The following is a 25266-nucleotide window of genomic DNA, read 5'->3' on the forward strand; positions in this document are numbered from 1 at the left end:
AATTCATGTTTGGTGTTTTTAACTGATCACATGCAAAATCACTGGCTTTTCAGGATTAAAAAGAAAAGGATGGGAGGATCTGGAAATCACTCCCCAAGTGTAACAAGGTAGGTGAATTTGCTAACTATGGGTGCCAAATACATTACTGAAAATTTACAGGGCCAAGTGCACGTGTTTAATGTCACTAAATTAATTTGGTATTTTTATTATCTTTTAGGTTTTTCAAGTTGAATAATGACAAGGTTTTTGCCACATAAAAAGTTCACTATTCGATTTTTCAGTATTTAAAAAAAATCATTCATAGTTATAAAATCAGTGAATAAGAGAATATAAACTGGCTATATAAATCAGACATCATCAAAAAGATATTTTAGTTCCCCAGAAAGCCAGGATTTTGAGAATTTCTGTCTCTGTCAGAAAAACTGAGAAATTTAGCACCTGGAGGGGCTGAAATCCCCCTTTTCCCCACCCAGCTGCATGGTGTCCTAAGACAGTCTTTAAGACCAGCACCAGAAAAGGTGCAACACTGAGAAACTGCACCAGCATTTCTCATCACATGCAGAAGAAATCATCATTACTAATCCCTAAGGTCATAACCTTTAATAGAACTTCATTCCTTATTCATTGCTTAGTTCTTCCAGACTTTCTCATCTGCTAATCTGCTAATCCTCTGCACTGATGATGGCTTCCATCTTTGTGCCTTCAGTAAGTTACATTAGTGCATGCCTGGTTTTTGCACCAAGACAGAGCAACAAGGAGAAAGAGGGGTGCACCTGGCTCTGCAAGGAGCAAGGAGAAAGCAGAAGACAAGGACTGGAGGAAACAACAGAAAGGAGGAATGCAGAGACTCATACACATCTCCATCTGGTCAGATCTCCATGGTGAGAAGGATCAGCAAGACCCTCGCTATAGCTACAGTGGAAATCGTGTGGTGTTTTCCAGGATAAGAAATGGAGGAAGGAGCTTAAATTCTCCCAAACTGAGGCAGCCCAGGTGCTGGGACCAAGAGCACAGCAGCCAGGTTGTTTCCTGAATTGCAGGTGAAGAGTTAATGACCTGTAGGGCTTTGCCGGCTGCAGGAGTAGTTGGTGCAGGAAGGACACCCTTGTGCAGGCCTGTGACACCATCATCTCTGGTTCAGCACTCCAGACTGCAGTCAGAGCAACAGGCCTGGCTGCCTGCAAACAGCTTCTCTCTCAGATTTCAGGTCACACAGGCAAGATTGAAGATGGAAGATTATCCATTTATAAAAGTCTCTCTCCAGACCTTCTGAGAACATCAGGCTGTACACAACAGATCACATCACTCTGGCTTTGTCTCCCTCACCTCCACCTCTTTTACTTTTGAGGGATATTCTCTGTTGTGAGTGCTGGTGCTACGCTGCTTCCAAAGAGGCTGGAAGGTAGAAACACAAATCCACCACAGGGAACAGATTGGTCAAGTCTTTGCTGGACGCCTGTCCCAAGGGCTAGGAGGGGACTCTGCATCACCCCCTTGGCCAGCCATAACTGGGCCAGCACTGCGCCGAATCCACTCGCCCACAGCCCAGGTGCTTCAGCAGATCAGAATCCTTGCACCAGCTGGAGCTCCTGCCCAGGCTGCTGCAGCTCTGGGGACATGGTGGGAAGGGGGATCACTGAGGAGCTGCAGACACCTGCTGAGCATGAGAAGTGAAAAAAGGCAGAAGTGCAGACAAACATAACCCATCAAGGCAAGTGAGTGTGAAAAGAAAAAAACAATTAATAGAGGAGAAACAGGAAAATATATTTGACGTGTTGGAGAATTAAGGAGAGACACAGAAAGATGCGGTAGCAAGTGAAAACTAAAGAGCAAATACCACACAGGAGTAATGGTGAAGACAGCAGACACAATAGGGAAGTAGAGTGCAGGGCTAAGAGAGAGAAAAAACAATTGCATTCAGAGCAGAAGAAAAGAGAGTGACCTGGAAATTTATTCCAATAGCAGGAAGAGGCTGGGCTGTGCAATTTGGGGCTCACTGTTAGAGCTGACAAACCTGCCAGCAAGGGTGGATCCAGAGGACAGAAAGAATGCTTGGATAAAGCTATGAGATGTGGAATACAAGGTGGAAAATATCTAGTAGGGAGTGTGAAGGAATCCACTAGTGACCTCTCATTTCATGACAAACAACATAGCAACTGAATTGGACCACGAATCAACTAAAAATAGAGTAATGGTACAAAATAAAAGGAAGACAAAAAAGAAGAATAGCAAACAAGACTAATGCCTATACTTAACAAAGGAGAAAGAGCGATCCAAACAGCTGCAGGCCTGTCAGTCTGATGTTAATAGTATTCAGTTAAAGAGTAATGTAGCACATGGACAGGAAATTGGAAGTGGGATAAAATATAGTCTATTATGTCTGACTAACCTGATGATAGTTAAAAACCCTTTCTGTAAATCTATAGGCCCTGTGTGTAGTCCAGGGAAGCAGTTGGGAACCTTGGGACCAATTGGGAACCTTGGTAGATGTTGTGCCAGAAACAAGCACAGGAATTTCATGTGGGAAGGAGTGGTTAAGGTCAAGATGAAAGCAGAGCCTGGTGAAAAGGAGCGTATCAGGACACGCAGAAGGTTACTACTGAGGTACTTTGTGGATATTTGTATAAATTGATTTTGATAAGGACTGGCACAAATATTGGGTGTAATCTGATGAAATCAGAATGTTGTGGTGCATTGGCACTGTAGGGGAAAGTAAAGGAATGCTGTACCACCAAAAAAAGGCATGACAGTCACTAGGAGTGCAGTTCTTCATTCTAGGGACTTTGTGAGCTGCACGCACCTGAAGAAAAGTTACAGGAATAACCAGCCACAGGGTGACTCTGAGCTGTCACTGCAAAAGGGACTGAGAAGGGCAAAGGCAGCCCTGGCTGTATCCAGATGGGGAATTCTCACCAGGTGAGCACAAAATCTGATCACCCATCTTCAGGAGAGGGAATTTGAACAGCAGCACAGCCAGAAGAGTTACCATGGAATTAGGTGCAGGGACAGGCTGGGTAGTAAGAAAACACTGGAAAAACTTGTTTAGTCTTCCATGTAATGGGTGAGAGGAAGATGATTGCTGTCTACAAATACATTGGAGCATAAATACCAAGGCAAGGACCTATGTGAGATAAAGGACAGCATTGGCACAAGAACAAATGGATATTAACTGTCTGTGCATCAAATTAAGCTGGAAATGAGGAGATGATTCCTAACAATTAGAATAGTGAACTCAGAAATTGCCTTCAGATCAGACGAGCACGAGACAAAGCCCAGCCACTTTTTTAAGATGAAGCTTGATAAGTCTGTGAAGACAACACAGGATGAAGTGGTGCCGAAAACAGCACGCAGTCAGACTTAACGTCTCTGTGGTGTCCTTCTGTCCTGCATTTCCAAATGCTCGTGGTAGCTGTTGTGGTGTCACTGGGAAACAAATGAGCACATGTGCCGCTTCTTTACTGATCTGTAGTTGGTTGTTTCCTAAAAGTGTAAGACTGGAAGAGTCCGCCTTAAACCATCCAAGCTGAGGGCCTCCCGCTGACACTGAGCTCTCGTGAAGGTGCGTGTGCCACCACCCGTGAGTGACCAGGATGCTGTGCCTTGGCTGCAGACGATGACCCAGGCTTTGCCTGGCCTCTGCCCATTGTGCAGCTGGGGTGGGCCACGGCCACCCTGCAGGAACCCACAGGACCTGGACTCCCATTTGAAATAGATGTCAAGATGGCACTGGACTGCGACAGGACCGGGTCCTCCTCACGAGCACCAGAGGAAGCGGAGGTCGGTGTGACCGCGATGCCAGGGCCCTCTTCCTGCCATGCAGGGTCCCTCGATGCCCTCACCACCGACCCTCCACACTCCACCCAGACCCTGCCCAAACCCTCAGCCTCTTCCCAGCAACCTTCCATCTTTTCCCTCCTGTTCCTGCCCCTCCACCCCCTCGGCCTCCCTTCTAAACCCGCCCCAAAGCCCAGCACCCACCGCCCCACGGTGTCACGGAGCTACGCGGCCCCGGCCCCTCAGGCGCTGCCGGAGTGGGCGTGGCTACGGAATGGGCGGGCCGCGGCGCCAGCGCCGATTGGCCTCAGGGGGAGAGCTCCGCCCTTAAGGGCTGAGTGCTGGCTGGTGTAGGTGCTTGGCCTCCCTCTGGCCCTTGTTCTGGAACGCCGGTGGGAGGAGGAGGGGGTCACTGTCACCCTCCTGGTGGCAGCAGTAGCCTGGCTGCATGCTCACCTCAGGCTGGTGTGTGGTCATGCACAGGGGTCTGCACATGCTGGGCAACTGCAGGCTTAATAATCATGGCCAAGTGCTCATATGACCTTCCACAGGCCGTGCAGGACTTGGTCTATAGGTCTCTCATGTGGGCCTTTTCCTCTGTTGTAATGAAGGGGCAGTTGGGAAAGCTGCTTTTTATCTCTGTAACAGGCTAAATGAGACAGCATAAATACAAAGGCATTGCGACAGGAAGGGGGGGGAGGCTTTGGGGGTGGCAGGCTGTATGCCTTGGTGTCCAGGCTGCTTCCTGTAGGTGGGCTGTCAGGTGGTTTCCCTGTAACTGACCACCTTGGTTCTGGAGTCCTAAGGGCAGGAAGAAATGGGGCAAATACCCCTTCCTATGCTTGGTGGGCAGTGTGGGATAACACTGGGTGCTTTCCCTGCTAGCACATTCCCTCAGAGCATCTCTTCCCCTCTCAGAGGCCAGGACTGGCAGTGCAGCAGTGTATCCATACTGCTGTGCTGCCCCAAATTGACCACCTTCTCTTCTGCCAGAATGCAGCCAGGGCAGATTCCTAGCTGGATGGAGCTGACCTTCCCCCCAGACCTGCTGGGCAGCTTCTTGAGGATGGTTTAGAGTCAGTTGGCTGAGCCCTTGGGGCTTGACTGAGACTGCTGTGTCTTATCTCTTTCCTAGGAAACCCCTCTAGCTTGTGTGAGCTGCCCCTGACAGCTTGTTCCTGTGATAAGTAGCGTGATGCCAGCTGTTGTAGCATCTACTTGCTGCATCTCACTGTGGGGCTTGAGCCATGCCACCCACACAGCCTGGGCCTCTGTAGTTCTGCTCCGTGTTGTATTCTTGGCTCTCTTTTCTAAAAGCCTGTTAGATGGGGGGGGGTTATATGGTCCTCCAAGGCAGAAATGTAGTAAGGGAGAAAGTAAAGTTAAAACTGAGGCTAGGGTGATAAAAACTTACTCTGACCTAGAGCTGTCTCACACCATGTTTTGGAGGTGAAAATAAGTGAGATTATCCGAGGTGCTTAGTGTCTCCGTTCTCTTCTGGTGGAGACAAGCTCTACATCTCCAAGAAGCTCTGAACCTGGCATCAGAAGTAGGTGCATTGCTTGGTGCTGTCCTTGAAGGTTGTGGGTGAACATTTTCCCCTTTCCTTCTGGGGTTACAGCACAGTCAACACTCAGGCTGAGATCCTTCCTTCAGGAAGAAGCTTACAGGAGATATTGGGAGTGGTGCCTGTGATGGCCCAAGAGATCTGTGTTTCTGTGCTTTTGTATTGGATTTGTGCTAGTGTGTGCCCTACTAGCTGTCAGATGGTGGGAATACTTGTGCTGGAAAGTCTGGTTCTTGCCAGTCAAACAGGTGAGGCAGCCTGGGCTGCTGCAGGGAGGAGCTGGTCCCCAGGAGCCAGAGCTCTTCCTTGCAGGAGTTGTGGGGCTGCTGTTGCTCAGAGATGACAAGTTGCAGCTGCCACAGCCAGCTCCCAATCAGCAGGCCTGTATCTTCAAGCTATCTGAGACTTTAGTTGCATGGTGGAGGTGGTAACTGGGCTGATGGTTCTTGTTTTGCTTTAGTGTCTCACAGGGTATTTAATTTCTGGTTGATTATTCCCTGTGGGATGGATCAGGGTGGTAAGCTGTCACTGTGGTAGCAGGTTCTCTAGCTTTACTGCAAGGAGTGCTCTTACTCTGTGGATCAGATCAGCTAGCTTGTTCTCATGGTTTGTTAATAGATTTGCTCTGTATACATGCAGATTTATATCTTGCTGCTTCTGCTTAACTTTAAGAGCCTTTCCCTGTCTGTACAGGACCAGCAGTAGGAGCAACAGCCCTGGCTTTCTGTGATCCATCTACACCTGTGTGGAGATAATCAGGCCTGATGCTTCTTTTGTGCATAGAGGGCTGTGAACCCTGTTAAAGGTGGTATCTATTAAGCCTTATGCCTGTTGGAATCTGTGGTGCATATACTGTGCTGCTGGAGTCTGACATCTCTAGCACTGTCAGAGAACATCCCTTTCCCTTGTTAGAAGGTGGTTATGTGACTTGGTGTGGAGGGTAGGGGGGCACAAAGCTCATGTCATGGTGAGTTCTAGGCAGTGACCCCTTGTCTCAATGAGATGTGGCTCTGGGTTTACACTTTGGGCTTCTTGAATAGTCCAGGTAGAGCTGTTGGTGGGATTCTATGAGTCTTTCCTTTCTGCATCTTGCTTTGTAGACTTCTAATGTCCATCTTGTCTTGGCGTGCCTGTCCAATTAATGCACAGGCCTGTATGGGACAGAGCACAGTAATCATTACTGTGTAATGATTACAGACACTGCTTTCAGAACAGAGGTGAAGCCTTGTAGTGAGGCACTTGCATGATGATTAAAAACCACAGAGATGAATGCTCTGGTACAGTCTGTCCCACCTCCAGATAGGGGTGCTCTGTGTTTCTCTGCTAGAGGGTTTTAGGAGGCTTGACTTATTTCTAAAAGCAGATTTCAGAGGAGTTGGCCTTGCTCAGTCTAGCCCTGCCCTCCTCTCTCACCTGCCTAGTTTTGTCCTTCCCAAGTGTGGTCTCCAGTGCACCCTGGGGGGCTGCTGGGTGGCATCACTTCAGAGTGAGCCCAGCCATTTCCCTCTCCTTTCCGCCTCACCTGGTGCTGCACAGGGGAGTGGATGCAGCTCAGTGTGGTTAGCTTGGAAAGAAAATATCTTATTTACCACTTCTTTAGGTATCTCATCCTCTTTTCTTCCTTCACTTTAGTCCTTTGTAGTAGGAGTCTGACACTGCTGTGTCAGATTTTCTGCCTAATGTTGCCTTTTTCCCTGACTGTTCTCATCTGTACCGATATCAGTACCCTGAATATGCAGCCACCAGTGTTGAGTGTGATAAGGAGTTAGCCTACTCTAACAGCTTGCCTAAGCAGTTTGGGGAGGTGCTGTCCCTGAAAAAAACCACTGTGTGCTGTGTATATAGACCTTTTACTGCAATGTATGTTCTTGTGGGACCTTGAAGTCTGGTTACCTGCCTTGTTTTTTGTACAAGGTTACTAGTACCCTATTGCATTGGGCTTGCTTCTTCCTCTGAAAGCTTGTGAGGTGCCACGTTGACTGCCTGGGCTCTGGAGTTTGCCTGCTAACTTGGGAGTGTCCTCTTGCTCTCCCTGCTTCCAGTAAGCATGGGACTGGGAAAGCTTAATCTCTGTTTGTAGGATGCTATCCAAAGGCCTCAGGGTTTTACAGCCACCGTGTGAGAGGTGGGGTATTAACACACATTTGGTGTTGATGGGGAAACTCTTCAACTTCAGACAGGTCACTTCCTGCCACTTGGTCCGGGAGGCACACTGGCTCCAGCTCTTGCAAAAGCTGTCACATATCATGAGATTGAGAGTTTGCATCCCTTTTCTGGGAACAGTCCTCCTATAGTGACTTCAAACTGTGCTAATGCAGAGCATATGGTACCAGGCTGTTAGCCATGTCCTTTGACACTCAGAATGAAGTAGCTGAGCCAGAGGAAGTGACAAATGGATGTGATTCAAGTAGGAAAACTTTTCTGGTAGTGTTAGCATGAAGTTTCCTTGTAGACTTTGTAGTTGTGTGGTAGGCTGAGAGTTCTGGGACTGGTTGTTCTCAAACTCTGATCAATCAGAGTCTGTCCTGAATCCTCAGAGCCAAGGTGCCAGGCTAGGAGAGCTACTTCCCTGGTAGGACTTTTCATGCTTAAAACATAGCAGCCCGCCTGCCAGGCTGGTCTTCTGTGCCTGATGAGCTGGTGCACAGGCATCTGTTTAGGCTGTGACTTCTTTTGAGGGGAAAAACGTGACTTCAGTAGCATGTGGACAACAGTGCCTTAACTGAGTCTTCAGTCAGATGGCTGAACCATTAGCAGTAATGCAGGTGTACTTGAATACACTCTCCTGTTGAGTGCTTGGTACATGTGCTTGAGCTGGTGTCCTGAGATGCTGGGTGAAGCAAGCATGCACTCTTTGGTTACAGGCCTCTCTCCCTTTCACCTGGACACAGAGTGGCAGAAGGAGGAGATTCAGATCCAGCTGTGCTTCACTCACTAACTTTAGACTTAGAGTGGTCCCACTGCAGACTTGATAAAGAACAGGGTTTTGCTGCTTAGGAATGGCCAGGCTCCTTCTCCATCTTGTGTTTTCAGGGCAGACATGTTTTTTGTGTTCCTCATCTTGCTGGATTCACTTGTACATAAGCTCAGAAAAGCTTCTCTTGGTGCTGTGACTGATGGTTCTTGGTGATGGTTTGAGGTGCCAGCCTCAGTGTGTGCTGTGCCTGGTCTGGGTCCACCAGACTGTGGGTTAGTCAGTCCCACTCTTCTGCAGTGGCACCTGCTCCTTGCAGATGCTTCAGAACCACAGATCCCTGTAGCTCTGCTGGGAAATGTACTCCCTGGGTGCATGGAGCTGCATGCAGGCCTTGCTGGACACCACAGTGACTTTCTGAAGCTCCAAGAAGCTGGGCAGGAGCTGAGGGAGGAAAATGCCCCTTTCTGAGAGGCTGTGGATCTCAGAGCTGCAGCAGGCCTTGCTGCCAGCTTGTAGGTCAGGGATGTGGGTTAGTTTGATATCTGGCCAACTGGTTATCTCCTGACCTTTGAGGGCTGTTAATCCCCTGGTAGCATCCCAGGGGCCAGGCCTGCTTTAGCCAGTTCAGCAAGGGCCCTGTGCCAGCTATCCCTGGGGTAGCAGCTCTGTGGCCACATACCAGCATGTATTGGTGCTGCCTGTAATTAAACAAGTGGGAAGATTAGGGTGGCTTGCTTTCACACTTATTACAGAACTGATTTCTGACTCAAATGCTGATGGAGTAGGAGTGTTGGGTGTTGGATGGCTGGAGCTGTCTGTCGCTTGCAGACGGTTTCTGTGGGAGAGATGTACTCTGTGAGGCTGTTAACAAAACTGCATTGAGCTCTAGTCTCTGTCAGTGTCACGGTTCACAATGCTATGGGCTGCTGGGGCTGGTTATAAAGGGCCTTGCTATTCTTGCTGAAGTTGCACTAATTATACTGTATAGCTTGTTGGAAATATGCAGTGTACATTGCTTGGCGTAAGCAAATATCTAATCCTTGATGTTGGTTACTAGGGCAGAATGAGGCATGATAATCTGGTTTGCACGTAGTGAGAACTTTCTCTCTGAGATGGGGAAGTGACACTCTGTTGGTGAGAGGTGAAAGGAGATGTGTTGCAAGGTCTCTAGGCATTGTGCAGGGTGTGTTTGGGCTCCTCCAAAGTGGGGAGTGCCACCTGACCTCTTTATAAGAGCAGTGGGGTTCCCAGTGCTTTGGGATTCTTGGACCTGTTTGCATAATTTCTTTTCAGCTGTTCAAAGCTCAGCTTTGGGTTCCCTATCTCCTCCCAGCTCCTTGCTGAAGAGGATCAGGATCCAGGAGTAGTCAAAGGAGAGTTAGCATCTCCCTTGTGCAGAGAGAACAGGTACCAACCACTGAGCTGTGAACACCTGCAGTGTAGCATGGAGGGCAGTCAGAGCAGATGACTGGCTGGGTGGTGAACCCCTCAAAGTGCAGAGGGACATCAAGTGCTGGTGTTCTGCTGAGAGGAAGTGGCAGAGGTGAGTCCAGGTTCTCAGACACTTGCTGCTCTGTACTGGGAAAACCCTGCCTGCAGCAGAAAGGCTGGCATGAAGTCAGGCAGGCCAGTGCACTTTGCATCCTCCTGCTTAGTGATGGTAATGCTTGGGCCTGCTCCACAACTCCCCTTGGCAGCTCAACTGCCAATGCTCCAAGGCCAGTGGCTGCCCCTTGGGAGACAGGATGGGGAGACATACCTGCATCTGCTCATTGAGCAGGGTGTCCTTCAGTCTCTGTCTAATGCAGGATCATGGAGCATGCCAGTGTGGATACCAGGTCTTGCAAACACCTGAAGACCTCAGGGCTTCCTGTGAGATGTGCTTGCTCTGTTAGCTGAGTGCAGCAGGATGTTGTTCTGCCTAGGGAAGCTGTGAAAAATGCATAGGTCCTCTTCATAAGGGCCTGTAGCATAATCCTGCTAATTCTGCCCTGGTAGAAGTCCTGGTGCTTGCCCAGAGCCCAAGTTCAGGACAAGTTCCGTGCCTCCTGTCTCCCTGTGGGATGTTTGGCTGTAGGAGTGCTGGAGGTGCTTCACAAGATACATCAGTAAGAAGAGGGACTTGTTGCTGTTCACACTGGTGGGGATTTCTGTGCTGGGCTGAAATGTGCTTTTCCCACTGCTTGGGGGAATAGTTGTCTGGGTTCAGGCCTGCTGCCAGGATGACCCTTGTCTGCTGTGTGGTCTGTGCAGCCTTCAGCAGGTCTGTCAGGGCAAAACTGCAGTGTGGGTCTTCTCACCTGAGTCTCCAGTGTTTTGGGACCCCAAATTGCTGGAACTGGAGTCCTAGTTGGCCAGTGGTGCTGGAGCCTTGCTGGCAGCAGGGTCAGTAAAGTAATCTGTAGTGTCTGAGCTCAGGTGTTTTTCTGAAGTGTGAGATATAGCTCTGAGTTTGTGGTCAACTGATACTATCTTCTCATCCTAGTCTGCCCAAAATAGGCAAGTACTCTGCAGGAGTTTTGTCTCTGCCCTGGACCTGTAGTAAGGCTGACTCATTCAGCTTGATAAGATAAACATAGAGCTTAAATAGTCAGGTACCTGTACTGGGAACTAACTCTTGAGGGCTCCTCAATCTAGCAAATAAAGGTGTAGCTGGATGTAGTGGTTGAAAGCTGAAACGAGACAGACAAGTTTAGAGCTTGCTCTTAACCATTAAAGCAACATAAAACTCAGCACCTTTCAGGACTTGCATTTCCCACAGCTGGAGCCTTGAGTAGCTCTCAAGGATGCTGTAGTTCCTGCTACACTTTTCTGGCCTCTGCTACATGTGGAGAGTGGATAATCTTGGCAGTGCTCAGGACCTTAAATATTGCTTGTAGTATCACCGTGATACAAGTGAGTATTGTTTTCCATTAAACCTTCTGAAACCTTGGGTTGGGAAGGTGAGCATCTCTTCTGATGCTGGTGCTCCTGGGGTGTGGGGATCATTCCTAAGGGGGCTTTAGCCTATTACGGCAGCTGCCTCTGAGGTGGCATGAGGAACCACCTTCTGTGCTTGCTGAAGCACAGAAAAACTTCTGGTCTCTGTCCTTGGGGTGCATGGTTGTGCAGGCTGCTCTGGAGCCTTGCTTGGAGAAATGGCTACTTTGTGGAGTGGGGGTGAAGGGGGAGACCTGTTCCACCCTACTACTGTTGCAAAGAGGTCGGGTGGCACTCCACACTTTGGAGGACACAGACAGTATGACTGGGCAGGCACAGAGCCAGCACTGTGCAGTAACAGTGATTTGCAGAGACTGGTGAGCCAGCATGGTGTGTGCCAGGCCCCTGTGAAGATTGCCGCCACCCAAGCCTTGGTAGCACTGCATAGGTAGTGTCTGCTGCTGTCCTGCCTGCCTCCCAGCTAGAGCAAAGGGGACTTTGAGCTCTTTCTCATCCAGCGAAGCTGAAGGAGCAATGCTGATGCTGCCTGGTGAGGGCTTGAGGAGACAGTAGCTGCTGGATACTCTCAGCTGGGACCTTACTGGGAAGGTTACTTTGACTTCAGCCTCCTGGCTGCTGGTCTGGGAGAGGCTGTGTGCTTCCTGGTGGCAGCAGCAATAAACCTCCTGGGGAGACTGGGCTGGGGACCTGTTTCCCCAGGCCTGTGCGTGGGCAGCGATTCATGTGCACCTTTGTGGAGGGATTCGTAGGTGGAGTGTCTAGTAGAAGCTACAAGGAATGCCTCCCTCGCAGGTGGGTGAGTCAGATGAGGCTGGGCCTGTGCTCTGCCTTTCTTCCTGCTGCTCTGGTGTCTTGTGGGCTGGGGAGAGGTTGGGGAGCACAGGGGGCTGGGTGAGGATGTTTCAAACTTGTCTGCAGCAGCAAGAGCCTGGGCCCTTCCTGCTATTCTGGAGAGCATCTGTCTGGATTGCTGTCTGGTGTGTGCTCATACTGAGTCTGAGCAAGTGTGGGGAGTCCTTCTCCTTCTCCCTGTCTTTCTCCCTGCAGCTTTATATCCTTCTCCTGCAGCTTTCTCTACTACCTGGGGATACTGTCTGCTGTCTGGAAGGGGAGTGGAAATGTCATTGCCAAGCAGGATGCACCTAGTTTCTGAGGTGCTGGCTTATGGGGTGGTAGTTCTTGTCAGAAAGGTTTTGTGCAAGGATGTGAAACGAGGAACTCTAATGGCAGAAACTGTTTCTGAACCGATGGCTTTCCTTCCCCATGCAGTAGGTCTGCCAGTGATGCTGTTGGTTCTCTGGCAGGGATCAGTGGGCAGGAGCCCAAAGCAGCTCATAAAAGCACTGCTCTGTAGAGTGTGGGCCAGCTCTGCTTCTCCCTTGGAGATGTTGCAACAGGGTCAGGCAGAGCAGTGTGCTGGGTGGGTATGGGTGGCAAGGCTGGTGGAATCATGATTGTGGATGATAATGCTTGAGCCTGTATAGCAGGAGCAAGACTGAGGCTGGAGATACAGTGCTTAGGTTGGAAGCTTTCCTAGATGGCTTGAAATGTTAGGATCCTGCCTTAGAAGGACTGCTGGTGGTGGACGATGGCATTCCCAGCGGAGTAGGGGAGAAGGGGCCAGGCTCAGTGAGGAGAAGTGGGGATCATGTGGCTCAGCTGTAAACTGGATGCTTGTGTGTGATCAGCTGAGAGTAATGCTGGCCAGATACACATGACTCTACCTCTGAAGCTGTGCATGAAATTTGCTGATCTGCAGGGCTGTGCTTTGCAGGCTGCTCTCCTGGGAAAACAGCTGCCTGATCTGCCCTTCCTTTTCCCACAGATACTGCCACCACCATGGAGGGGATTGTGACCATGTATCAGGACTTCATGAAGAAAGCAGGTGAGTGCTGGGCTCTGCCCTACTGCAGGGCAGGTGGCATTGCATGCCTTACTGCCACAGGTGCAGGGGTGTGATCTGTCATCCATGAAGCAACCTGGGTCTAGGTGCATCCTGTCTCTGCCCTGACACAGCTCTGGTTTTTTTGGGCTGCTGTCTTGCCTTAGTGGCTGTGCAGGCCCTTTTGGGGTACTTGTGCTCTCCTGGGCAGATCTCCAGGCTGCCCTGCAGTGTAGCTTCAGGCTGTACCTTACTGAGTCTGGCTGGCTTCACCAGTGTCCGTTCTCCCTCCCCTACCTACACTCCTGTTGCAGGAGAACAGGCCATGTTCTTGCCTCTGCTCTGGCATCAGATTGGGGTGAGGATGCTAACTGCTGTGCAATGTGGCTCTCTCTGCAGACCCCCGCATCGCTGATTATCCACTGATGCAGTCCCCGTTCCTTGTAATGGGCATCCTTCTGGCATATGTCTACTTTGTACTATCCTTGGGTCCCCGGCTAATGGCCAACAGGAAGCCTTTAAACCTGAAGAAGTTCATGGTGCTATACAACTTCTTTCTGGTGGGACTCTCACTTTACATAGTCTATGAGGTGAGTTGTAGGCTGTAGTAGTCTGGCATACCTAAAGCAGTGTATGCAGGCTGCACGGGTAATAGGGAACCTTTTTGCAGGCTGTTCTCTGCACTTCTGTGCACGGCTTGGAAAGTGTAGTGGTGATGTGTTGGGCCTCACCCTGATGGTGCTCTTGTTGCAGTTCCTGATGGCAGGGTGGCTTACTGGGTACACCTGGCGATGTGACCCTGTGGACTTCTCGCAGGACCCCAAGGCCCTCAGGGTGAGTTCTCATCCCTCTCCTCTGACAAATGGGGATGGCCTTTAGTGCTTCTGTTAGGACAGCAAGGTCGTAGCTACTTGCCTCTCCTGAGGCAGAGGACTTAGTCCTGGCTCTTGGGTTCACCCCAGGGTTACTGTATGGAGACTCTTGGTCACTGGGTGTGTTCAGGCTGGGGTGGGTCTCTAATGTTAACCTGCTCTGTTACAGATGGTCAGTGTCGCTTGGCTCTTTGTCTTCTCCAAGTTCATCGAACTGACAGACACGGTGAGTGAGTTACTGAGGAGGCCTTGTTGCTGCTTGCTGGACAGGGAGATGGGACCTTGTATACTTGGGCTAGATGCTTTCTTCAGCCCTTCCAGTCTAATCTGGTAGTGCTTCTGTCTGGCATCACTGCCAAGGAAGCCACTCCGGGCTATTGCAGAGGCTGCTCTTGGCATGTTACAGCTCTGGAAGGTGTGGAATGACCTAATGTGTGGTGGCAGTGAGCTTGGAAGGGGATGAGGGGGTGAAGTATCGATAAGACATTGAATTAGTGGCCCAGCCTGTTCTAGCTGCTTTCAGGACTGCAGATGCTTGATGCTGTTGGGTTCTCATTGCAGGTTATCTTTGTCCTACGGAAGAAGAATGAACAGGTCACATTTCTGCACCTCTTTCACCATTCAGTTCTGCCTTGGAGCTGGTGGTGGGGAGCTAAGTTTGGTCCAGGTAGGATAGAAACTCTCTGGGTGCACAGTTTAGGGAAAGGATGGGATTAGCCCTAGCATGCTGAGAAGGGCTTTTTGGCCCTGATGGGCTCCTATGAGTTTCTTGTAGTACTGATTGCTGCAGAGGATTGACTTAATGCTAATGAAAATCTGTTTCAACAGGGGGAATGGGCTCGTTCCATGCTATGATCAATTCCATGGTGCATGTTGTCATGTACTTCTACTATGGGCTTTCAGCAGCAGGACCTGCCTTCCAGAAGTACCTTTGGTGGAAGAAGCACATCACAGCCATCCAGCTGGTGAGTCTGTGCTGTGGAGCAGAGCATGTGCCCTCAGCCTCTGATGTGAGGGGCAGGACAACCCTTGTACCTATGAAAGGTGCAGCCAGCAGCTGTAGCTGTCTCCTCTGTAGCCTCACTCTGGGTTTCTAACAGCTCTGGCGTACTGTGGGCCTCTAATAGCCCTCCACAGCCTGGTTAGGGTGTGGGTGCTGCTCAGCCTACTGCCCCTGGGCTGCAGCGGTGTTGGGAGGGTGAGAGGCACATGCTGCTTAGAGACTTGTCTGCCTCTTCCAGCTGCTGCTGACTGTGCCTCACCCTAAGGACCTCTACTTCAGAGTGGGAAAGGAGCCTATTAGTTTTGTTTAGAAAGGAGGTCACTGGTGGGATCCCTGACCCTGCTCCCACAAATAACTTGTCCCTGCTCTGCCTTACTCCCAGGCACAGTTCGTGATTGTCTCCATCCACATCTCCCAGTATTACTTCATGCCCAGCTGCCAGTACCAGTTCCCTATCTTCATCCACCTCATCTGGATTTATGGGACCATCTTCTTCATCCTCTTCTCCAACTTTTGGTACCAGTCCTACACCAAGGGCAAACGGTTGCCCAGGGTGGCTCAGCAAGCAGCCCAGCACAATGGTAGCAGCATCCATGAGAATGGCACTGTCACCAACGGCAAGGTCAAAGCCAACTAGAGGGCAAGGCCCTCCCAGAGCCAATGAGAGCCCCGGGGCAGAGGCAGCTGGGACCTGTTCCCCTGCTCCTGGGTGCCACTAGCCAAGTCAAGTGCCTACAGACTGTTGTACCCCTGTGCCCAGCCCTGCTGTCCTCTGTCTGCATGCCCAGCCCCTCTGCTCTGAGCAGCCGTGGGCAACTTCTCCAGTTCCTGGAAGGGCTCGTGCGGTTTCTCAGTGTTGCTGAGCAGAGAGGCAGCTGCCTGCCTCACAGCTGTGGGGCTGCAGTCCCATTCCAGTGTTTCCAAAGGAACTTCCCCCAAGTGCCTACATCTGGCCCTTCTGCCTAGGGGCCATTTCCTTCTGAGTAGGACCAAAAGAAGAGACTGGTCCCTGTCCTGGTGCCCTCTCCTCTACCCTGTCTCATCACAGCCTGTGTGGGTGAGCAGACTTGTCCCTGGCTGCCTGCTGCTGCCAGCTCAAGTGTGAGTGCTCCTGCTCTACCATGCCTTGTGCCATTTTGTTCCATGCCACAGTGCTGCATGTCCCTTCTGGTCCCTGTGTGTCCAGGTGTGGGGTCCTGCCCTGGTGTATGTGCTCAGGTGTGGCTGTGGAGAATGTAGGGGCAGCGCGTATGGGGCTCGAGGGCCCAGCCCTGCCCAGTACAGTACACGTGCCCTGTGCCTAGTACGTAGTAGGGGTTGTGACAGCCTGAAATGCCTCACCCACGTGCTGAGCCCAGGTTGCCTTGCCTTTCTGTGCCTAGGCTGGGTGCTTTGTGTGCACTTGAGCCACACTTGCCTGATCCTGTATAGCAGCTGGAGGCTTGCTCTAGAATGGGGGAGGCCAAGCTCAGCCTTGACTTGGACCACTTCCATTCCTGCAAACTCAAGACTTGAGCAATAATTGCCCCTAGAATCAGCTCCTGGGCTCTCCTGCTTGGGACCAGCCCTGGACTGGCCCAGCAGGAGCACAGCAGAGGATGGCTGTAGTGTGCCCTGCTGTGGTGTAACAGCGAGCACCTCTTGCCTCTGTGGATCTGACTGGACCTGGGTGAAGGTGTATGCTGCCCTACAGCAGGGCAGTGCAGCAGCTCTCCTGGGCCTGGCACCCATCACCTGCTCTGACTGTAACCAAAACCATGCTGATGGCCTTGAGGCTGAGGTGAAGGAGCCAGGCCCTGTCAGATTGGGCTGCTCTTCTATCACAAATAAACAGACAGAAGGAGAAATGGCTCTGCCCTCTTGTTTCCCTGTCTTGATGTGCTCAGAAGTTGTTCCAGATGCTTGGTCCTACCCAGTGTGGTTGGAGGCAGGGCTGGGAGAAGCAGCTGGCATAGCAGGTTTGTGTGTTGGGGGGAGAGGGTGATAGCAGTGTGCTGATGAAGCAGATGGCAGATTATTTCCAAGGGCTTTGGTAGATCCGTGCTCAGGGCAGGAAATGTGTCAAGGCTCCTGTTGTGAAAGTGGCTCCACCCTGTGAAAGAATGGCTGGGGTGGAGTGTGGGTGTGGGCTGGGACCCAGGCCAGCAGCCCAGGAGGAGCTGCTGCTTTTCAGAAATCCTGGGGAGCTGAGGTGTGGCAGAGCAGGGAATAGAGACCCTGGAAACCTGGGTGATGGGGAAACAGCAGTCTCTTGCTTTCTGTATCTGCTGAAGCCAAAGCTGCTGCCATCTGTGATTGCCCCTGCAGCTTGGATTTGTGCAGAATGTAGCTCAGGTCGGTCAGAAGGAAGCTGATGTTGCTGCTGCCTTGCTCTTGCTGCAGAACTTCATCTTACCTGGCTGGGCTCTATCTCCCGACCACCTGGGACAGCCTGGCTTCCCTTCAGCGCTGTTAGGGTCAATTACTGCCTTCCCCATCACCTTGTGACCGGGGCCCTCCTGAGTGGAGAAGCCAGCCTAGGTGCTGAGTCAACCCTGGGAAGAGGGATGGGTAGCCAGCTGGGCTACTTGTGGCTGGAAGGAATGTATTAGACCAGCAGACCTCTAGAAGCTGAGTTTCACTGTAGGTTAGGTTGGGGAGTGGATGTCTAACCAAAGCCCTAGAGCAGGGCTTGGTGTGAGGGGAAAGCTCTGCTGACCCTTCGTAAGCTGCTCAACATCTCAAGGCCATACTCTGAAATGTAGGAAAACCTCTTTGTGTGACCTGAACTGGTGTCACCAATATACCAAACTGCAGTTGGCATCACCCTGTTTTACAGGGCTCAGCGCCCTTGTACATATGAAGCCTTAAAATGGGATCTGGCTGCTGCACTGGGTAGTGTTCTTGTTGCTGCTGCTTCTCTGTGGGCAAGGACTGGCAGGAGAGCTTGTTCTGGTCCCTGCTGAAGGGGCATGTAACATGATTTCAGTGCTCAGAATTCATCACTTCAGGAGCTGTAGGCTGACAGTCCAGCTGAGATGGAGCATTCCCTGTCTAGCCTCCTTCTCCCTTCACTGCCCTCCCCCCTCTGGCTCTTCATAAAGTCCTCTCTTTTGCCCAAAATAGTAACAATACTTTAAACTCCTTATGCTTGGCATTTCAAAGGAGGCTGTTCCCTACGTGTGCTTTACTCTCCCTTCCTCCAATTGTTCCTGTTAGCTGTGATCTTTTTCTATGGGCTGTGGCACTTGGTAATTTATATGCTGTCAGGGTCAGTCTGGGCTGCTGTTCTGAACCGATTTCACACCTTATATGGCAGCGTTTCCTGGGCCAGCTCCTTCCTCTGCTCCTCATTGCTCCAGGGCAGTAGGACCAGTATGGGGCCAAAGGAAGACAATGCAATACCATCACCTTCTGGTAATGCCTAGAGGACTTCGAAGGGGTGTGTAAATGCACAGCCGCTGGGGCTGGGTATGTGCTAAGGAGAGAGGCAAGACAGGCTCTGCTGTTACGCAGGAGTGAAGAAAATACACCAGCTTTCAGGCTTGTAAAGCCTTCCAGGGTCAGGAGCTACTGGAAGCGTTAATCTGCTGTGGGGCCACAGGGCCAGTCTGTGCTAACTCCCAGCATCATGCAGGGGTGTGGGGCAGGGACCTACAATCTTCTGGTGAAGAGTCTAATCTTGGGTGGGGGGCTCCTGACCCCTTCCCCATTACATCCAGCTGCTGTTCTCAGAGGTGCTTCTGAAGAGGAAGGAGAGCTTCTGCTTCCTCCTTGGATCTCCCCTGCTCTTCCCTGGGTGGCCAAAGGGGGATGCACCAACATCACTGCTGGGAAGGTGCTGGGCTCAGCTGCTGTAAGCTGATTTTTGAGACTGTGCTGCTATGGGTGGCAATAGGTGGGGGGCTGCTCTGGTGTGGGAGGGTGCATGCTGGCTGGCCTCCCCACAGCACAGGGTGGTGCAGCACTGCCCACCTTTGAAGGCTCCAGCTGGCTTAAGCCTCAGGAGGCAGAGCAGGAGCCTGGCGCCAGGTACAGCATGGTACTGTGCTGAGAGGAAGGTGAAAACAGTTAATAATAATCCACCCTCAGCTAATCACAGGCTGATGAGAGGCACAGGCTTTGTCAAGCTGCTTTGCACAGGCCAAGGTGCTAATCAGCTGCATGGTGTCCCCAGCAGCCCCTGGCTGTGCTGGTGCAACTGAAGAACAGGCTTGGTGGGTCTGGTGCAGCCCCACAACCCCAGACACTATGGCTCCAACATGCAGAGCAGCATGGCCACTGGGGCCACAGCTTTCTTGCTCATGTGAAGGCTCAAATATGCTCTCTGCAACTTGCACCAGCATAACTGAACATGGAAGAAATGCATTTTTCCAGGTGCTGGGGAATTAACCTCTACCAAATGTCAGCTTCCCTACCCTGAGCCTCAGCTTGGCACCAGGGCTTCCCCTCAGCAGGGAGGGTGGACAGAGATCAGGTCTGCTGGAAGGATGTATAACTGAGGGCAGTGTGCTGGGTTGATGGTGCTTTGGGTGGCTCTTGCATGATAGCCAAGCTGGCTTTGCAATGTAAACCAACCTTTTGTTTTGCATCAGGCTTCATGCCCTTGCCATCCCCTTTCTGGCCTTTGGGGTGACTATAGCTGTATGGTTCCAGCTTATGCCCCCCCTTATTTTTTCCAAATAGCATTTGGCTTCTAAATGTAGTACTAAACTCCCTGTAAAAGTAGCTATTCTAGCATGGAGCAGGCAGCCCTGGCTGCAGCACAGAGGCTGCATGTAGCAGAACAAGGCTAACTGCTATGTGCAGGTGACACTACAGCCCTGACTGCCAAGAACAAGGCCCTAGGCTGCTCTGGCACAGCTGGTCACTGCTTGCTGATTGCCCACAGAGGCCCACCTCAAGAGGCAGGACACAGACATCACTGTGCTTTTAGTTGAGCCTTATTCCTCCCCACCACAGCTGGCACCAAAGCAGGCAGGAGCTGGGCAGAGGGCACTGCTTTAGGCCCAGGCCACTTTGGAGCTAGTTCACTGCTCTGGGGAAGCTGAGGCAAGTCAGGGGTACTTCCTCCCTAACCCCACTGCAGGGCTAGAGCCCTGCAAAGTGTCAGTATGATACACTCTGATTAGGGATGGAGGGCTAGGAAGTCACCCTGGCTACAGCTTCCCCCTGTGGTGGAGCTGCTGTGCCTGTAGTCAGGAACAGACACAGAAGTACAGCCATGGCACAGCTGCCACCTCCTCCCAGGACTTCAGAGCTGTGCTAGGCTCAGGCTGCCTGAAGCCAGCCCTGAAGAGCAAGAGCTCCACCCCTTGTTCAGATCCCAAACCTCAGGGAGGAAGAGCTTGGTTCTATGAGCCACAGCCTTTTCTTCCATCAGACTCCATAAAAAAAAATTCAAATTAAAGCAGTTTATTAACTTTTAAAATACTGTACAGTGTGTAAACATAAGTTTTCCCCTCCCCAGAATAGCCACGTGCGCTTATCGGATGCCCTGGTGAATAATGCTGCTTTTGACACTGTTTGCCTTCTCTTTCTCCTTCTTCTTTATGGGGTCCAACTCAAAACAGCGCCAGAGCCGCAGTGTTTCATCAGCGGCTGCTGAGGCCACTGTTGCACCATCAGGGCTCATAGTCAGGTTCAAGACCCTGGCAGTGTGACCTGGGGAGGAGAAGGTGTGCAGTCAGGGTTGGGCTGATCACCACATGCCCTGGTCCCTCTGGCTCTACCACAATGGTCACATTTACTCCTGTATGCCCCATGAGCCCCACCAACTTGCACAGCTGTCCACAGCAGCACAAATTCACACCCTGGGCATGCATCTGGAGCAATGGTGTTTCTGCAGCAGGCCCCAGGAGTGCCTCCCTCTAGCAGCATGCCCCCAGACACCATTCTGCAGCTGTGATACTTCAGACTGGACCACAAGCATGCTCAAACCCAGGGTTATATCTGCACTCAGCCTCTAGCAGCCCTCCCTCCCTCTGGCAAAGGGCTCAGCCTACCTCTCAGCTCAGTGACCTTGGCCATTGTTGGATACTTCCATATAACCAGCTGATTTTGTGCAAAGCCATGGCCCGAAATGAACTCCTTGTAGTTTGTTGACCACAAGATAGAACAGACCTAGGAAGAGACAGTAATGCAGGTAAGACAAGCTGCTTGTGCTGATGTTTACCATCCAGATATGAGCATGGTCCCCTCCTTTCCTCTGGGACTCGGGAACCAGCAGCTCTATAGGTGTCCTACCAGAAGGTGTTTATCTCCACACTGATGTTCATGTCTCACCTGGGAATGGGCATCAACAATACTGAGGCAGCTGCCAGAACACACATTCCAGATGCGGATGTGTCTGTCACTAGTCCCACCTCCGGTGGCTAAAACATTTGACTGCCAGGGACACCATGACACAGCCTGAAAGAAAATGGTTAATTTTAAAAGACATGCAAGAAACAACCTGTGCCCAGCCAGAGCTGCATGTTTGCCTTGCACGCAGGCACATTCCCACAGCATCCCTGTGCTCACCTTGACAGCACCCTGGTGCTGAGTGAAGGTGTGTAGAGGAGCAAAGTGTCCGCTGTCCCCCTGGGTGCACGGCCAGATGTTCACCAGGTTGTCATTGCCACCACTGGCTAGGTAGCGGCCATCTAGAGACCACTTGAGTCCACACACCTCCTGTGTGTGGCCAGCAAGCGTGGCCACATGATGCTCAGCCACTCGGACATCATGGTGGTGGATGTGGCCAGTCCGTGCCCCGCTGCGGAGAGAAGGCTTACAGGGTCAAGCTGGCACTTTTTTCTTTTACCAAAATACATTCTTGTTCAAGGATGCTGTACCCACCACTGGGTTTCAACTAGTGTTACCAGCATCACTGGTCTGATGGCATGAGTGAAGCAGCCACAGATGCTCTTCACAACTTCAGCATAAAGGGCAAGAGAGAAGAGCAGCCTTCTCCCCACAGTCCCAACAAGAACAGGCTGAGTAAGAATCCCAAGCCAAGACAGAAACTCCTCTCTGCCACCCCTAACCTGCACCACTCACAGAGCTAGGACAGGAATCTGCAACAGCCAGACACTGCCCTTCACCGCCCTCCCCGCACTGCTTTACCTGGAGAGGATGTAGCTGTTCCAGCTGAGGGACCCCACACGGGAAGAATGGCTGGTCATATTTCGGAGGCGTTTCTGGTGCTGTATATCCCATAGCTAGAGAGGCAGAGCAGTTAAGTTTTCCAGAGGATGAGGAAACCTAGCCCTATTGCTTTGCCCGGGGAACCTTGGTGCACAGGCTCTGGCTTTCAACCTTGTCAGTACGGGAGCAGAGATAAAATTTCTCATACCTAGGGAGCAGAAGGTAACTCCAGGTGTCAGAAAACCCCTAAACCAAAACCTCTGCCTTGTGTGCTGCAGTTGGTCACTGGCTGGGGACATTCCCACCCCACCCCAGTCAGGACAAGTCAGGGTGCACCGCACCCTTTTTTTTGCTAGCCAGGCCTTTATCCCAAGACCCCACGGTTTCAGAAATCCCTAGACAACACCTCTAGTTTTACTCCTGCACTCACCTGGACCTCAGCATTACTGGTGCCAACAGCAAGGTAGTTTCCTTCTTTAATCCATGACACAGAGGAAACATAGTCATCTGGATGCTCCATCTGCAGCAGCTGGATGATCTCCCCAGAGGCGTGATTCCACAGATAGACAGAGTTGTCCAGAGCCACTGCCAGGAAGTTCTGAGAGCTCCAGTCAATGAGATTCAGATCTACAATTTGGAAGAGCAATGCAGGTCACACTGTGGTTACCTGGCAAGTGCTGCCCTTCACCAGTGTTGATGACAGCTCTTCCCACACAGGTGTGCATGCACAGGCACACAGGTGGGTAAGGGGCAGCCTTCCAGGTGTCACCATGGCCAGTTAGGAGCCCTGATCCAAGTTGCTTACACAGCACTCTAGACCACTGTTCCTGTAAGGCCACACAGGGACACTCCAGAAGTGGTCCGTAAGATACTGAAACAGCCTGGTTGTTACACTGTCCTGGGAACTGCACCCCAGCACAGAATGATCTCAGTGCCCAGCACTCAACATTGCAGCCTACTTACAATAGTCGTTGCGGATCTCTGGTGCATCCAGGATCCGATCTGGCATTGAGGGAATGTATCTGCCATTCTTCTTGCTGGATCCAGGTGTCCCTTTCTGACTGTAGAGCACTTTTAGGTTATTCTGATAGCCTGTGTGCAGAGGAAAAGAATTGTTAGCCTCAGTTACTGTTTCCTCCCAGAGGAGGAAAATGAAGCTGTGAGAGAAGAGATACATTGAGAAGAGCCCAACGTGCCAGCCCCACCGGCAGTGTGGCCTGCTGAGCCAGGGTGAGCTCTGATTCCTAATTCATAGGAACAAATTTAAACCAACAAGCACTTGGTTTTCTGTATCCCATTATGTTTAGTTAAGTTAAGCTCCAAAGTGCAGAGCAGAGTGTTGGAAGCTCTTGCAGACCTCAGGAAGGTTTGCAGCCAGCAGTACAAGTGAGCAACTGGCAGTCATTTCAACACTTATAATTAAATTCACTGGAGTTATTACGTAGCCCCTCAAGCTCAGGAACCCCAAGGAGGGAGACTCCAGCGCACACAGGAGCTCTGAGAAGCCAGCTGATGTCTCCCATGCCCACACGCAGGACCTCTGTGTTGCTATTCCCCTGCCCAGATCTCTCCAGCTGAGTCAACTCCTGCAGGCCCTGTACCATACCTTCCGGAGCATTCTGTGGCTTTCCAGTGAGGCGAAGGATCTTTGCCTCTTCTATGTCAAAGCCGTTCAGATTCACTGCCCAGGCTTTCTGTTGCTCCTACAGAGACAAACCACCCTTGGTGAGATGCATTTGAAACAAAGCCCATGCTGCACTTAAAACTGCAGCTGGCTAAGGCCCTTTCTAGAATCAGGAGGTGAACAACTGTGCTGGGGGAGTCAGCTACAGACAGGCAGGTCAAAGTAGCTTTTCCTCAGAGACCGGCACACTGTCCTGCTCACATTTTCATACAGATGAGTGGCAAGTTCAGTGTCTCATTGCCAGTGGGGAAAGCCACAGCCACAAGGGACCAAATGCTTCATAAACAGATTTCAGAACACTGTGTACACATTCCAGAATAGTTCCTCATGTAGACATTGTCCTAGAATAGCTACCACCAGCAGTTTCACTGTGCACAGGCTCACAGCTTTGTCTCTAGTCTCCTATGTTTTAAAGCCTCATTAGCCTAAAGTTGAATTTTGCTACCAGAAGTGGCACATGCTAGAGTGAATGGAATCAGAGGCGTACTGCTCTATGCTCTTCCCTCTGCCTAGGGAAAACAACCCTACAGAGCAGCTGTTCCATCTGCAACTTTATAGCTTCCACCTCATCCCAGGCTCCTGAAGCCTGTACTGGAAGCAGTGATGGCTGGGGCGGTCAGCCCCAGGTGCCCACTTCATAGAACTTAGTTTGCCTCTGGAAAAGGCCAGGAAGAGTTAGCTGCTTGGCAGTAATCATTGTAGTAATCATAACTTGGCAACATGCTCACCTTCTTTGTAGGAGACTCCTCAGCAGGGTCATTCTCTTTGGTTAGGAGGAAATTGGCCATCTCCATCTGCATAGCGCTACGGTTGGGAATGTAGCGATCGCCCCCAGCCTTTGTTGGGGTGCTCTGTATTTTGGATCCAGATTTACCTGCATTCACATGCATAAATATTGTCTTACAGCTATTAAGCAGCCTGTATTAGAGCTTTCAAGAGACAGCAAACCTAGCACTCTTCCACATCACACCTACTAGACAAGGTTCAGACAAGCAGGACGGAGTTCATGTCATTCAATCACAACTAACTCTTATTTTCACCCTCCCCACCCCACCCCCTCATTGCGCTAAACTCTGGTTAGGGACTGCCAGAAGACAGATCGTTGGGTCTAGTTCACAGATAAGGGGAAGATGAAAAAAATACTGTTACAGCATGTAAAGCTTTCAGCAGACAGCCCCACCCACGCTTGTGCCAACACACGGCTGTGCCAGCACGGCTCAGCTGGGGCATCAGCAGTTCACCTAGCCCCAGTGCACGGGGCTCTGCCCCCCTCACGCTGGGGAGAAGGTGGGCGACTTCCAGGAGCCAGGCAGTGTAGCCCACCGCCTCCCGCCCGACCAGCATGCCGGCTCGGGCAGCCTAGCACGGAGTCCCCGCAGCCCCAGGTAAGCAGCCCAAGCGACACTCCCCCACCCAACCTGTTGCCGCTGGTCGCCGCCGCCGCTCACCGGGTGTCCTGGACGGCGTCTTGCTGAAGCTGTGGGAGCGATTCATGGGCTTCATGGGCGACAGGCCGGCGGCGG

At 51.3% G+C, this 25266-nt stretch overlaps 2 protein-coding genes and 1 long non-coding RNA gene across 3 annotated transcripts; 2 read left to right on the forward strand and 1 right to left on the reverse strand.

Moving 5' to 3' along the window:
* The first annotated feature begins 2577 nt into the window (after positions 1-2577).
* Positions 2578-20333, forward strand: LOC113482594. Its single transcript, XR_003398872.1, has 3 exons — positions 2578-2592; positions 3652-3656; positions 19846-20333. It is a non-coding gene; the product is annotated as an uncharacterized LOC113482594 (long non-coding RNA).
* ELOVL1 (ELOVL fatty acid elongase 1) lies at positions 9503-20333 on the forward strand. The gene is made up of 9 exons (XM_026853366.1): positions 9503-9801; positions 13022-13083; positions 13480-13670; positions 13834-13914; positions 14122-14178; positions 14514-14619; positions 14781-14917; positions 15338-19311; positions 19365-20333. Exons 2-8 carry the CDS (start codon positions 13038-13040, stop codon positions 15590-15592), a joined length of 873 nt encoding a protein of 290 aa, XP_026709167.1. The 5' UTR covers positions 9503-9801; positions 13022-13037; the 3' UTR covers positions 15593-19311; positions 19365-20333.
* On the reverse strand, positions 20327-25260 carry CDC20 (cell division cycle 20). The gene is made up of 10 exons (XM_026853365.1): positions 25192-25260; positions 24472-24617; positions 23666-23762; positions 23023-23151; positions 22490-22686; positions 22039-22133; positions 21457-21688; positions 21220-21345; positions 20940-21057; positions 20327-20598 (listed from the first exon to the last, which is right to left on the reverse strand). The coding sequence occupies exons 1-10, from the start codon at positions 25244-25246 to the stop codon at positions 20420-20422; spliced, it is 1374 nt and encodes a 457-aa protein (XP_026709166.1). The 5' UTR covers positions 25247-25260; the 3' UTR covers positions 20327-20419.
* Positions 25261-25266: the final 6 nt, after the last annotated feature.

This window comes from Athene cunicularia (genome assembly GCF_003259725.1).
Source record: "Athene cunicularia isolate RWA chromosome 8 unlocalized genomic scaffold, athCun1 chr8_part1, whole genome shotgun sequence".
NCBI lineage: Eukaryota > Metazoa > Chordata > Aves > Strigiformes > Strigidae > Athene > Athene cunicularia.